Raw genomic sequence first — 16233 nt, forward strand, 5'->3', positions numbered from 1 at the left:
CACTCTTGTGCCTATAAATACGAATAGCAGTGCACTGGGGAGGGGATCTGGATTTTGATTATAAGCAGTTACTCTGCAAAAACTTGTAGAAAAATTCCATTGTCAAATGTTCTCTAAGCTCTAATACAACTGTCTTGTGGACTAAGGCTTATTAACGCCTCAACCACGTAAAAATCTTGTCTTTACTCCTTAAATCCTTTCTTCTAAGCTCTCTAATCTTCTATTATTAAGGTTTCCGAAAAACTCGGTAAACACTATAAGAAACTAATATTTTGATATTATTTTAATATTCAAATATTAATATACAATAATAATTGTTAAATAATAGATTTATTATAAATCACACTTTTCATATATATATATATACATGAAACTATATTATTGATTTACTTAACAAAATAATAACAATAATAATTAAAATTAATTAATCATAATAATTTTCATATTAATAAAAAATAAATTAAATATTTATTAATTGTCTATTATTTTCTATCAAATTGGGCAGCACAACGGCTATAAAATGGACAAACCCAAAATCAACACCTGTATAAAAAATACATATAATCGCAGACAGCTAGTATAATTATAGAAAATATTCAGTACATCAAAAATATATAAATATATACAATAAATAAACATAATAAAAAATATTCTAATTAATCACAATATAGGTCACAGAAATTATACCACAAAGATTGGGTTCCACAACAAGTCAAACGATGATTTTCTGAAGCTCAAAACGAACTCCGGAACCTCGAACACTAAGTTTCGACCGTCGATCTACGGTGGATCGCGGTGGCTCGTGGTGGGCCCACCACCCAACTATAATAGATGTGGGAACAATTTATTGGGTTTTGAAGACCACAACACAAGGAACACGATGGCGGCGACGAATCGGCAAACAGATGCCCGAGGTGGCTGAATCGCAACTTTGAATTCACGCGGTGGTAGAACTTAAATCGACCGGTTGAGGTGTTTAATTAGCGAGTGCCATTGAAATTCCCACGTGGTCGATAGTTCGGAGGCCTCTGAATCCAACGGTCCGGCACGTGGTTATATGTGGTGACCGCTAGTGGATCTTCGGTGGTCGGGCAGACGATGCACGTGAGAGAAAATAAGAGAGAGAAAGGGAAGGAAAAAGAAAGAGAAAGAAATGAAGAAATTATGAGGAGAGAGAGAGGAACAACATGAAATTAAGGTTGAGACATTTTCCCTTTTTTTTCAAAATTACATTTGGACCACAAAATATTAAAATTCTTTTCAAATAAGTCATTTAGCAAACTTTCTTAATTTTATTAAAATCCTCAATTAAAATTATATGATATTTGGGTCTGATATTTGGGTCCAATACTTGACTACTCAAGTTTCTCTCTCTCTATTCTCGTTAATAACATAAAATCATGTTTTAAACACTATTTTTCCATTACTATTTCTTATTTTTATAACATTGTACATTTTATGTATTGAAACTCTGATTTATAATAAAAATCTATTATGAAAATGTTGGGTGTTACAATCAATCATCAGGTAAGCCATGGTGGTCCAGTCAACACTAACGTAATGTAATGGACAGAAAGGAACAAAATTATTATTTTATTGACTTTGGGTACTTTACCTCTAGAAAAAAAAAATTGAGTCTATGCCGATTACAAATCTCAAACATTGAGTATTGTCATTGCAAATATCCTTTTATTTTATTATTGTAAAAAACTTTCTATAAACAACATCTAGAAATGGATATCACAAAATTCTATGTCAAATTCAGTTCGGTGAATTAAATCCTTTGTATAATTTTTGTATATAATGTGTGAATATTCTTAGTATTAGATGAATATAAATCTTAAATATTTTTTTTTTAAAAAATCTTAAATCTATTAAGTTTTTACAAGAAATTATAAAAAAAAATGTTAAGATGAAAATAGAACAAATTTTACACAAAATCTCTATTTCTTTTATTCCAAAATTCACGTCAAATTAGAGTTTTATTTATATTTGAGTTATTTACAACAAAACCCCTAATAAAAAAAATTTGTGGCAAAATCTCTTTTCATTGGTGGTTTGGTGCAAGTTACATCTTTTTAGGTGTTAAATGTCATGTAAGCAAGCTAAGTTTTAATTAAGATACACGTGACAACATTTATAGGACCACATGTCAAAAAATAATTATTTTTTTAAAAATAATAAAGTTAATTAATAAAGAAATAGGAAAAAATAAATTTAAAAACTTTTTTCAATTTTAAGTTTTGTTAATTTTAATTATGTATTATTATTATTTTAAAACATTAAATTAATAAAAAAAATAATTAAAACACTAAAACAAAACTTAAAATAGAAAAAATAAATTTAAAACCCCTTTTCAATTTAAAGTTTTGTTTAATTTTAATTATGTATTATTATTATTTTAAAACATTAAAATAATAGAAAAAAATAATTAAAACACTAAAACAAAACTTAAAATACAAAATATAAATTCAAAAACTTTTTCAAATATTAATTTGAAAAAAGTTTTTAAATTTATTCCCTTCAAAACTTAATTTTTTTAAAAAAAAAAGTTCTTAATTTTTTTATTTGAAGTTGTTTTAGTATTTTAATTATTTTTTCTAATATTTTAATGTTTTAAAATAATAATACATAATTAAAATTAAACAAAAAATTAAAATTTATCTTTTCTATTTTTTATTAATTAAATTTATTATTTAATTATTTTTTTGACGTGTCCCAATAAAGTATTGTCAAGTATATGTAAAATAAATAAGTACTTAACTTGTTTGCATCTCATTTAACACCTAAAATGTGTAACTTACAACAAACTATTACCTGAAGGAGTTTTGCTACTAAAATTTTTAAGTGAGGGATTTGTCTCAACTTTTGGGGTTATGGCGCAAATACCCATTTATATTTTAACAACTTCTATTTTCATCATTTTTTAATATATTTGTTTTTAGCAAGTGGTGGAATTTTTTTATGAGATATAAGTTGAGTATTTGAAATTAAAAATAAAATGTCTTAAAAATTTTAAAATAAATATTTTTTAGTCTAGTTCGTTATGAAAGAGGCTAGGCAATTAACTATACTCTGATCCGCAGATTAGTGTCGATTCTGAGAGCAATTCCATGCTATTTAAATGCCGTTCATCTTCAATCTCGACCGTCCATTTCAAACGACAGTTGCCTTTCCCGCCAACTTCTCCCATTTCCAATAAAACAATCTCAAATGCCTCAAAACAGACCGACCCATCTTATCTCACATCTCGCCCACTTAGTCGACTCAGAGCCTTATTATCAGTTCCCGACTCAACCCAGTTCCATGAACCTCACTCTGCTCATTCTCTTTGCTCCAACGCCCTCAAAATTTCGGCGAAAATGGGTTTTATATGCGAAGGAAAACAATTACATGGTCATGTGGTTAAATTGGGATTATATAATCTTTATTTGCAGAATCAGATATTGAATGTTTACGTTAGATGCAAGGAGCTTCATAATGCACATAAGGTGTTTGGGGAAATGACTGTTAGAAGTGTTGTAGCATGGAATACAGTGATAAGTGGGGTCGTTGACGAAAGAAGTAAATGCAAGTCCAGTTCATTATTGGGTTTTGTTTATTTTAAGAGAATGTTGCTCGAAATGGGTCGCCCAGATGATATAACATTCAATATTTTGCTCCGTTCATGCATTGTATTGCATGATGTTCAAACTGGTTTACAGTTGCACTGTTTTATTGTGAAACTAGGATTTGGTTCTAATTGTTTTGTTGGTACTGCTATTGTTGATTGGTATGCAAAATGTGGTTTTGTTGAAGATGCAAGGCACGCTTTTGATTATGTCTTGTTCAAAGATTTGGTTTTGTGGAATGTGATGGTTTATTGTTATGCTTCAAATTGTTTTACCAATGGAGCTATTCAGGTCTTTAATTTTATGCAGTCAGAAAATGTCAAGGGGGATGAGTTCACCTTCAGTAGCCTGATTAATTTATGCGGTACTCCAGGATCATGTCAACTGGGAAAGCAGATTCACGGGATTGTTATCAGAAAGTCTTTTGATTTGGATGTTTTAGTTGCCACTGCACTCATTGACATGTATTCAAAGAATGAAAACATAGTTGATGCTCGCAAGGTTTTCGATACAATGGCCATTAGAAACAGAGTATCTTGGAACACCATGATAGTGGGATATGGACAGCATGGAGACAGTAAGAAAGCTATCAAACTCTTCCGACAAATGCTTCAAGATGGCTTTTCTCAAGATGAATTAACCCTGTCTAGTATTTTTAGCTCATGCAGTAATGCAGGTGTAAGTACTGAACTTATGCAAATTCATGCACTTTCAATTAAATTTGGGTTTCATTCGTTTCTGTCAACTGTGAATGCAATGATAAATGCTTACTCCAAGTGCGGCAACATTGTTGGTGCATTTCTGTGTTTTAGTTTGGCTGAAGAGCGTAACCTCTTTACATGGACGTCAATTATCTGTGCCTATGCATTCCATGGCCTTGCTGAAGAAGCGATGGAGTGTTTTGAGAAAATGTTGACTTGTGGATTGATTCCTGATAGAATCACTTTTCTTGGGGTTCTTTCTGCCTGTAGCCATGGAGGGCTAATAGATAAAGGTTATCAGTACTATGAGATGATGACTAAAAAGTATCAAATACTACCAGATTCAGAACATTATACCTGTCTAGTTGACCTTGTTGGACGAGCTGGCCTTCTTGATGAGGCCTTGAATATTTTGAGTTGGATTCCAAATGAAGCTGAGAAAAATGCGCTGGGAGCCTTCCTTGGAGCATGCAAAATCCATGGAAATTTAAGATTGGCAGAATGGGCTGCAGAAAAGCTTTTTGCATTAGAACCAAATGTTCCAATGAATTACACTATCATGTCTAACATCTATTCTTCCAAAGGTTGTTGGACTGATGTGGCAAATATTCGTAAAATGATGAGGAGAAATTGTGATCTTAAATCTCCAGGTTTTAGCTGGGTGGAGGTTGCTGGTGAGGTCCATACATTTGCTTCAAGAGACCAAGCTCATTCAAAGGCTGTAGAGGTGTATGACATGCTAGGATTGTTATGTTGGTTAATCAAGGAAGAGGTAATAATTGCAGAAACTTCAAAAACTCTTCTGGAAGAATATGCAATCTAATTGCTCTGGCAGATTGAGATAAGATAGAATTTTGGACTTTAATTGATGGTTTCTTTGATGATTGACCGCTGACCAGCTTCTCATTTTGGCTTGTCACTTTTGTGAGGTAAAGATTCAGTATGCTTTTACAAATACTTTAGAGTTCAATTTTTTATTTTATTTTTTATAAAATTATCACTGAACACTGAATTCATAGGAGATAAATTCACACTGCTTGTCTGCATATTCCTTTTAGCATATATTTAAATACATATATAAAATCTCTGTTGAGGTTTCTATAACAGTTATTTGTTATTGATGTCATGCATAAACATGTATAAGGAGATATGGAATTGAAATTCTGCCAAATAAAACCAACCTTGAAGAACATGCATGATGAAGCCTGCAGATGGCCTTACAAGCTTTATTTGTCTTTGTTTCCTAAATTCCTCTGTACAATGTTCTCATGAAATGTTTGACCAATTGTGCTGGGTCACCCTCCACTCACTAGGTATTCTGATGAACTCAGTTAGCAATTTGCTAGGATTTTCGGTCTTACAAACATTGTCTATGAGCATACCATTATTTTTAAGAGAATACAGATTAAGAAAAAAAAACTATGTCTATCAAATGTGACAGATCTGATCCAAGGGAACTGTTATCTCTTTTCTTAATCTGTATTCACTTGAAAATCATGGTATGCTCACAGACAATGTAACAACCAAATTGAAACTCTCAATTAACAACATAAAGGCCATGTTGACCGATAAGTAATGGACCAAATGAAAATGAAAATTTGAAGAGTGTATTCAATTGTTATCCATTAATGAGTTTTGATAACTCTTTTTCATTCCTCCTCAAACTCTTTTTCTCTTCGTGTTTTTTAATCACGGATTAGTAAACAAACTTTGATGGGGATAAATAACTCTCTAAAGAAACCGTAGTCTCTTTCACTAGTCTGCAGATCATATGGGGGTTTCTTTTTTTTTTTTTAAAAAAAAAAACTTATGTTGTAATTTTTTTATTGCTAATGTCAGGACTGCATTGTTTTCTACTATCCACTCCCTTTCTTTGTATTCAAGCAGAAGTTGACTGGAAGAATTCCCTTAAAACTCTGGCAAACAATCTACCAACCTGAGACTGAGAGTTCTGTCAATTTTCACCTAACTGTAGTACTAATTATTTTGATTTAAAGGTTGACACTTTGTTCCCTAACCACAGGTTTGCAGTTTGATTAACTTGTAATAAAAGGGTTTTTGCCTAGCTCTTTCTCTGTGGTAGGAAATGTAAGATTATAAGTAATATCTTCCTAAGTAAATGCAAGTGTGTATTTTTTTCTACTTTAGTATATTTAAAACGGGAAATTTGATAAATCATGCTTATATTAGCTTAATAATTAAAATTTGAACCAAAGTTAACCACCATATGATATCAATGCTCATCTTTCATTTAATACCAAAAATACCCCTCTCGTAACACCTTTCCTCTCTATTCTCCCTCTTCCTCTCTACCTCTCTTCACCATACTTCTCTTCACCATACATTCTCTCTCACTCTCTCTTCACCATACGTTTTACACACAAGATTTTTATACTAAAATCTTGCAAGAAAGATACACATTCGGACATTGTGGATTGTTTGAGGAGAAACACCAAGCTTTGTGTTATTTTTGCTCATAGTGAAGAGATTAAATGGGTAAGTGATTTTCTTTGATTCTTGTTGTTGTTGGTTGCTTTTATGATTCATAATGCTGTTTAGATGTTGGATCTGTAGTTTGTTGGTATTTTTGGCTGTTTTTTTGGGTGAAAATCGTGTTATGTGAAAATCTGCGTTTTCTTGGGTTCCCTGAGTTTTTTTCTAAATGCCCGATAGTGTCCGATATAGGCCCGATACAGGCACGATAGTTGTTGAGTTTCAAGGTTAGGGATGAAGGTCCGATGGCAACCCGATGGTTGCCCGATAGTTTGGTTACCCGATTGTTATAAAGGTACGATGGCTACCCGATGGTTGCCCGATTATTATTTTAAATCTATACCCCCTTTTGAGTACGATAATGGATCGATAGTAGTCCGATATGTGCCCGATTGTTATTATTAAGTTACTGCGGGCCTAATAGTATGATGGTACACGATGTTACCCGATACTTGCCCGATATTAGTGTTTTAAGTGATCAAAAACATAAATAAAACATTGCCCGATACCGCCCGATATGGGCCGATACTAGTACGATGCCAAAAAATATGAACTAAATTTCGACATTTTGTTGCCATTTACTGATTTTTTTTTTCTTTGTACATGATAGGGTCAACTTTGTTCGCGTACTTAATGTATAATGGTGTTTGGGAGCGTGAAGGTAGAGATTGGGTTTTTAATGGAGCCAAAAATTTAACGTTCGAGTTGGAGAATGACATAACTTACTCACAACTTGTTGAACTTTTGTACTCAGAGCTGGAGGTTGACAAAGTGCAGTATGACCTGAAATTAGAAGTGAATTATAAGTACATGAAAGGGTTAATGTATCGGCTGAACTTATAAGGAATGACAAGGGTGTAAGCTTATATTTGTCAATGCTTTTGAAGAAGCCAGATGAATTTTTTCCCCTTTTTGTGACTTTGGTGGAGAAGAATATCATTGTTGATCGTAATCCTCCACCAAGTACTGTTAAGGATACTCGTAGTGAGGTTGGGACTTATGTTCCAGAAACAAATCCGGAGGTGCTAGTAGCCACTGCTGTACTTGAATCAAACCCTTTCGTACCGACAGTTGATCATGTAGCACAGATGCCATTTCATGATGATTTTCCTGATTGTCCTGACCCTGAAAATGATTTTGAGGGCAATGACGATTTTCTTGATTATCCTGAACCTGATGCTGATTTTGATTGCAATGAAGATGTAAGAGACAACCAAGAAACAGAGGTCCGTTCTCAAGCTTTGAGCCTGAGTCCACTGTCGTACCAAATACCGAGGCAAACAACATGTAGAAGTAGACCCCGTAGAGAAGATCGCCAAACACCTGGTACTAGTAGTAGTCGTCCAGACGGAACAAATGATGCTAGAGAATTTAGTGATCTATTCTCTTCTTTGACATATTATAGTAAATTCAAAGCTCAGATGTTTACAAGAGAAGACATTGAGGATAATAGTCACTATATATCTATGGGTGGCACATCGGGCGGGGAGATTCATTTAGGAAAGTTTTTCAGAGACAAGGAACATTTAAAGAAGGTTGCTGGCTTGTTTGCAATGAAGAAGGGATTCGACTTTATAGTTAAGAAGTATGGTACTGATGTTTGGTACATTACATGCAAGGATCCTGATTGTGGGTGGAGGTTAAGAGGGAAGAAGAAGCAACTTTCTAACATGTTCGAGGTGACAGCATTTGAAAATGTACACACATGTTCCCTCGATGTTCGAAAAAAAGATAACCGTCAAGCATCACCTTTGGTAGTTGCCGAACTGATCAAGGATAAATTCTCAGTTAACGGTTCAGATTATTTAGCCTCCAAAATAAGAGAAGATATGAAGAATTCTTTCGAGATCGAAATGAGTTATGAGAAGGCTTGGAGATGCAGAGAGAAAGCACTCCACATAGTTAGGGGTACGCCTGAAGCTTCATATTCGAAGTTACCTGGGTACTTGCACATGCTGCAGTTGAACAATCTCGATTCCATTACTGATTTCAAGGTAGACGAGGGTCGCTTCAAGTATTGCTTTTTTTCTCTAGGTGCTTGTAGGCGGGGATTCAAGTTTTGTCGACCTGTTATATGTATTGATGGGTCCTTCTTGAAAACTAGGTATGGTGGCCAAATGTTGTGTGTCGTGGCATTGGATTCAGACAGCCACATATTTCCGATTGCTTTCGCAATAGTTGACAGTGAGAACCACGACTCTTGGACCTATTTCATGAGGAAGTTGAAACAAGCGATTGGTGATGTTGAGAACTTAGCATTCGTATCGGATAGGCATCAAAGCATTGTTCATGCTTTGGAACTTGTCTTCCCTGATTCACCCCATGACGCATGCTACCACCACATTATTATGAACGTGGCTAGCAAGTTCAAGACTGATTGCTTCACGGATCATATTTACAGTTGTGCATACTCGTATAAGAAGACAGATTTTGAAAGAGAATTTGAGAAGATAAAAGCAATGGATGTTCGAGTTGCACTATATCTTGAGGGCATTGGATTTTAAAGATGGGTTCGTGCGTACTTTCCAGGGGACCGTTACAATGTAATGACAAGTAATTGGGCTGAAAGTTTCAACAGCAAAACTAAGGACGCAAGAGCCTTCCCGATCACTGCTTTTGTTGAATTCATCAGGTTTACTATTCAAACATGGTTTGCTACTCGAAAGGAAAACGCTGAAAAGTGTAGCACGACTCTATCACCAGTTATGGAGGGGGACTTGTCATGTCAATTTGAGGAATCTCGGTTCTTAAGCGTCGACAGAGCTGGACCTTATACATTTAATGTCCACCCCGGAGGAGCAGTTCAGAGCGGTGGTATAGTTGATTTGGAGGCACGAACATACAGTTGCGGCCTATTCCAAATCATGAAGATTCCTTGTCCACATGCATGTGCTGCTGCTCAAGAACGAAATATTAGCATGTACGCATTGTGCTCTCAATATTACACAAGAGAGAGTTGGAAGAACACATATGAGGGGACAATTATGCCAGTTGGTGATGAGGATGATTGGGAATTGCCTGAAGACATTAAGAACATCCAAGTTGGAGTACCGATTAAGAAGAAACCTGTAGGCCGACCGAAGAAGCAAAAGGTCGAACGAATTAGGAAAAATCGATATCCTTCTAATGGAGACAAGGTTGTGATACAACGATGTTGTAGCAAGTGTGGTGGTAAAGGGCACAACAAAGCGTCTTGCAAGTACCGATGTTAAATTGTTTTGTTTGTATTCTAGTTGACCTATTATGTTTTATTTCTGCTTGAACTAGTAATATTTGTTATGTGCTGGATTTTGCAGGTTATTTTCTGTTTTTTTCTCCATTATGAAACTCTTAAATATGTAATAATCCAGTGTTGGTTCGATAGTGCACGATGTCGGTACGACAATGCACGATATTGTTTGTTGTATGATTATTTAAATGTATCTTACAATATGGTACGACGTTGCTCGATGTAGTACGATAGTTAATGTACGACATTAGGGTACGATAATGTACGATATTGGTCCGATAATGGTACGATGGTATTGTTTCAGTACAGTTTCGTAAAATTTGTGAGGGTACGATAGAGTACGATAGTGATCGACGATAGTACGATGCAAAGATTAAGCACATTAAAATGTAGTAATTACAAAAAGAGCAATCAAAAAAATTATACAATTCAAAAAAATTAAGACCATTCAACATAAGTTTTGGTAGAATAAGTCTACACACCACCTTTGCCTAAAAAGTTTCATATTATTGTCAGTTACATTATCAAATGGTAGTTGTAGAAGCTTATGTTCAATATGCTCAATTACGTAACATCTGCAATCGCCACTGCATTAGAAAATAAACAATAATTTAATAAATTTTGTCATTAAGAAATAATAATTAATATGTGATATTTAATAAAGTTCACCTGGATTTTGTTTGCGGTACGAATTCACGTGGAGTGAGTTTCCAATCGAAGGGTCTGACCTGACTCTCTGATGCTGTCAACTGAGGAGCGAGTATAACGTCATGGTTCTCAAATAAACCGGACTGTCGCAAGACCGACGGGAAAATGGTACACCAGTCAACCATCAAGCTGATCAAATCATTTTCGAAAATTGATCCAATACTGGAGTCAAAGATGTTGAGCATCCACCCATTCAGGTCTGCCTCTACAGCTACCCAATGCAATTGGTCTTTCAAGAAGAGGGCAAAATAAATGAACTCCTTGTTCTTCCAACTCGGTAAGAACTGGACTGCATCACCCCTAACCAGGTCCAATATACTGTCATCCCAACTAAATCTAGAGTAGTCAGAACCTGGAAAAGCGTCCCACTGAGCCTTCAATGATTCGGGAAAAATTGTAGGCATAACAACACATTTCTGAGGGTACATGTTAGGATAAAATTCTAGACGCCTCCTCATGAGATGGAATGCTACATCTAAATGCTACATTAAAGGAAAATTAAGTCAGTAACCACATTATCGTACCAAAATAAATAAACAAAAAACTATCAGACATGAATATAGTAACTATCGTACCCCAATCGTACCATAATCGTACCACAATCGTACATGAATATAGTAACAAAATAACAACAATAAAACCTTCTATCGTACCCATATCGTGCTAATATCGTACCATCATCGTACCTTTATGGCAAAAACTAGTATTATACAACATCGTACCCACTAGCGTCCCACTGTCGTACCACCATCGTACATTATCGTACTACCATCGTACCTATATCGTCCCACTACAAATTCTAAAATCACGATGGTAATAGTAACTACTTAACAAATTATATCGCACCCCTATCGTGCTAATATCGTACCACAATCGTACCATTGACATATAAACAATTTATAATTTGACACTTATAATTATCGTACTACCATCGTACACCAATCGTACCTATATCGTACCACTACATATAGAAACATTTAAATAAATTTTCAACATTATTTAATTATGAAGTTATAGAAAACTTACAGAGTCAGAAAGCCATGTCCTCGGAGTATGCAGTTTCAGGAACCAAGCAGCATCGTGTATCCCTGAGAAGCATTCCCTCAGATATTTATTCCCAATGGTGCCAAGCAACCACTTATGAAAGGTCATAAGTAATTTACCATCAACAACCCTCAATGGATCCACATTCACTGCTGTCTTCGATTTCTTATTCCTTTTCCTCATTGCAGTGTACTCATCGAACCACCTAGGCCTCTTTCTTTCTCTCCTCTTCTCCGGTGCTGGTGGAGCTATGTTTAAGAATTGTACTTCAGAATCTTCAGTATCTCCGATTACAGTAATTTGCATATCCTTTGGTGTGCGAAAAATGTGATCATCTACATCATCAGGTCTGTAATCGTTAGGGAGAATGTCTTCATCTACAGGAGACTGAGGGCCTTCTTCAGTGGACTGAGGGCCTTCTTCAGTGGACTGAGGGTGTGGATCTGGAGCTGGCCTACTAAGATCTTCCATCATTGTCATCAGCTTCTGCAATTGACCTAAGATCTCGGACTGACCTTTAATAAGGACACTTTGTTGCCCTTCAACCTTTTCCAACCTGGCCAAAATCATAGAGTAGCCCGGTTGCTCAGCTTGGGAGGAGGTGCTGGCATGAGGTGTTGATGGGGGAACCTCAGGTGCCTCAGGTTGAGCTGGTGGAACCTCCTTAAAAATATTTGCTGCTTTTGCTTGTTCAGCTAACTTTTCAGCAAGCTTTTCAGCCTGGCTCTGTAAGGCTTCCTGTGTAGGCTGTCCATCGGGACCCACCTCTAATTCCTCTAACCCCATGTCCACATACAATGGGGCTTCATTGTCTGTAAGGGTCCTCACATACTGTTCTTCAGCAGGTCGGGCACACAGGTAGGGGTATACTGTCAACTGCCACAAAATACAATGCATATTTAAATTGGAAAGCAAAACAATATAAAAAATAAGTAATTGTCGTACCCCAATCGTACCATATCGTACCCATATCATGCAATTATCGTACCCATAACATAACAATATCGTACCCGTAAGTGAGAATTACTTGCTAACTATCGTACCATCATCGTACAACATCGTACCAATATCGTACCTCTACAACTACATTAATAAAGAATGCATATCGTACCCCCATCGGACCATCATCGTACCAAATCGTACCCCTTAGCCAATTTTCAAACAGTTGACAAAAAACCACAAAATAACCCCATAATCGTACTCAAATCGTACCCTATCGTATTCCTATCGTGCAGTACCCATAAAATTGCATATCTAGAAAATAATATAGAACATTCAAAAGTAAAGTAAAAGCTCACCTTTTTGGCAAACAACTTAATAAGTTGCTCTTTGTGTATCTCTACTTTCTCCTTGCTCTGCCAGTTGATCATTCTTGGAATGCCTTGGCCCAATCTCACAGCATAATCCTGACTCAACTCAATGATGGACTCAAAAGCCCAATACTGCAATGCTGCAGCATACCCATAAATAGAGTACTTGGCCTCCTTCTGAGTCTTTCATTTCTCAATCTTCTTCTGTAAATGCTTCTTCATTTCAACAAAGTCTTTTTGACAAGTTTGTAACAACTTCTGGTATGATATCTTCCCCACGGGTACTGGAAAAAGAAGTCAACGTCGTCTACCATCTTCAGCATGTCAGTCCAAACCATCAACTTCTCCTCACGACCTTTCAAAACACCATAAACTAATAAGCACAAACTCATCTTGTACACATCATCAACTATTTGACAACTCTCAAAAGTTCTGCGCAGTTTCCCTATACTCACTGGGGAATGACCATTGAAGTACTCAAGAATCAACCGATCCGAAGTGGTCTTCGCTTTAATCTCAGCTTCAGACGGTCCGGCCTCAAAATTTAAACCAGTAACTAAAGCGAACTCCAATTGGCTAAATCTACATCTTTTTTTCCCAATATAAAACTGGACTTCGTCAGTCTTCTCCCCTCTGAATTTGTGCAACAACAGCTGATGGACTAAGGCACCAGAAAAATTTAATGGTTCCGCCATGAAGAACTGTTTGAAAGGGGATTCCTTCACCCTATCCAATAAACCACACTGTATAAATTTTGCTTTAATCTTTGGAAAGTACCAACTGCCGCGCCAAATGATACGTCCCGTAAAATGTTCCTCTACTGGAACTATCAGTTGTGGAGGTCTTAAGTTCTGCATAAAACAAATAAATACCCAATTAAATAGAATAACAAAAAAAAACATCAAATTTTATATTTTGCAATATACTATCGAGCAACTATCGGACACTATCGCACCATATCGGACACCAATGAAAAACTGGAACTATAACATTATCGTGCACAATCGTACCTCACATCGTACACCATCGGATTATAACAACACAACCATTTGTTCCCACCATCGGGCACACATCGTACCTAACATCGTACCCTATCGTACCTCCATCTTCAACCTCAAGTTATCAGAAAACACAAAACTATCGTACCAACGTCGAACCACTATCATACCACTATCGTACACTCATCTTCAACATGAAGTTATGAGAAACGCAAATACTATCGTACCCCTATCGACCCACTATCGTACCCTATCGTACCTCTAAAAAACCCAGAATTTTTTTTCAAAATTTTACGGTTTATCAGATTTCACACAGTCAGATTTCACACAGTCAAATTCAACAATACATACTATAACATTTTCCAATGGAAAAGAAATTGAAAAAAACACATACCCTAGACATTTTTGCGTAATGGGGTGTCGGTTTTTCTTCTCCGGTGAGGCTTGGTTTTTCTTCGTCTCCGGTGGGGGTGGTTTTTCTTCGTCTCCGGTGGGGGTTGGGGCTTGGTTTTTCTTCGTCTCCGGTGGGGGTTTTTCCGACAGTCGGGTGAGGGAGAGAGAAGCGTCGGGTGAGGGTGGGTGAGGGAGAGAGAGGCGTCGGGTGAGAGTAGTTATGTTGCTCGATGGTTTTGTGGGAGTGAAGAATTTTGGGAGGGAACGGGAAATGGGCAGGGGAAAAGCCGAAAGGTACGGTTTTTATTTAAGTTTTTTTTATCACTATCGTGTACCATCGTACTATCGGGCAAGCATCGGGCCCTTATCGGGTACCATCGTGTGCAATCGTACTAATATGTTCGCATTAACTTTATAACAACTATCGGGCATATATTGGACTATTATCGATCCTTTATTGTACTTCAAAAGGGTGTGTAGATTGAAAATAATTATCGGGCAACCATCGGGTAGCCATCGAACCTTAATGACCATCAGGTAAACAAATATATCGGGCAAGCAACGGGTGGCCATCGGACCTCATCCCTAACCTTGAAAGTCAACAACTATCGTTCCTGAATCGGGTCTCTATCGGACACTATCGGGCATTTAGAAAAAACTCAAGGAACCTAAAAAAACGCAGATTTTCACAGACCACGATTTTTACCCAAAAAACAGCAAAAAATACCAACAAACTACAGATCCAACATCTAAACAGCATTCTAAATCATAAAAATAACCAACAACAACAAGAATCAAAGAAAATCACTTACCCATGTGTATCTTTCTTGCAAGATTTTAGAGAGGAAAGGTATGGGATTTTGTTATGAGAGGGGTATTTTTGGTATTAAATGAAAGATGAGCATTTGTATCATATGGTGGTTAATTTTGGTTCAAATTTTAATTATTAAGCTAATGTAAGCTTGATTTATCAAATTTCCCTTTAAAACTCCTAACTAAGGAGTATTATTTTTTTTTCTTTTTTGAAAGTTAAGGGAAATATCCATAAATTGTTCAATTAGACATAGTTCATTACAAAAAGATAATGTTTATAGAGTAAAATCAATTTTCATAGATATACCAAGCCAGCTACAATAATCAATAAAAAAAACCCTAATAAAAACTTTCTAATATTATAAAATTCCAAACAAGTCACAAAACCTAACACATCCCATTTAAAAAATATTATAATGGAAAAAATTTCCACATTGTACTTTATAGTAATCACTTAGAAGATATATATGCCGATGACTATAATTTTTTTCAATTTCTTTCATCAGTCACCCACAATTTTTTTTTATCAAATACAAAAATTTAAATAATTGTATTAAATATACACAATATATATTTGTAAAAATATATTTAAAGCACAATAGTATATATATATATATATATATGAGGATGCAAATATTAATATTTAATGGCAAAAAAAAAGTAAATAAAAAAATATAATTTTAAAAGTTATACAAAATTAACTAAATTGTATTAAAAATAGAGATATTTTGGGCAAAAATATTTAAATTATTGTGTTTGTAGCACTTAAGTACTTAAGTTATTTTTTTGGCGGCGAAAGTACCTCCCGTCTATGTTTTAGTGTATCTGTTTGTTTCGCTATTAAGTCTGCCACTATAACTTTGGTACTTTTGTCGTAAATATCTCTTAAATTTGGTACTTTCGCCACAAATATTCCTTTATTTTGGTACTTTT

The 16233-nt window shown here is 35.5% G+C and overlaps 1 protein-coding gene across 1 annotated transcript; it reads left to right on the plus strand.

The window, feature by feature from the left end:
• Nucleotides 1-2950: 2950 nt before the first annotated feature.
• Nucleotides 2951-6443, plus strand: LOC133796740 (pentatricopeptide repeat-containing protein At2g46050, mitochondrial). Its single transcript, XM_062234386.1, has 2 exons — nt 2951-5241; nt 6152-6443. The coding sequence occupies exon 1, from the start codon at nt 3114-3116 to the stop codon at nt 5133-5135; it is 2022 nt and encodes a 673-aa protein (XP_062090370.1). The 5' UTR covers nt 2951-3113; the 3' UTR covers nt 5136-5241; nt 6152-6443.
• The last annotated feature ends 9790 nt before the right edge of the window (nt 6444-16233 follow it).

This window comes from Humulus lupulus, chromosome 8 (genome assembly GCF_963169125.1).
Source record: "Humulus lupulus chromosome 8, drHumLupu1.1, whole genome shotgun sequence".
Taxonomy (NCBI): domain Eukaryota; kingdom Viridiplantae; phylum Streptophyta; class Magnoliopsida; order Rosales; family Cannabaceae; genus Humulus; species Humulus lupulus.

Bases quoted from the DNA above. Each gene is read 5' to 3' on its own strand.
- LOC133796740 (XM_062234386.1), top strand. From the start codon at position 3,114: ATGCTATTTAAATGCCGTTCATCTTCAATCTCGACCGTCCATTTCAAA.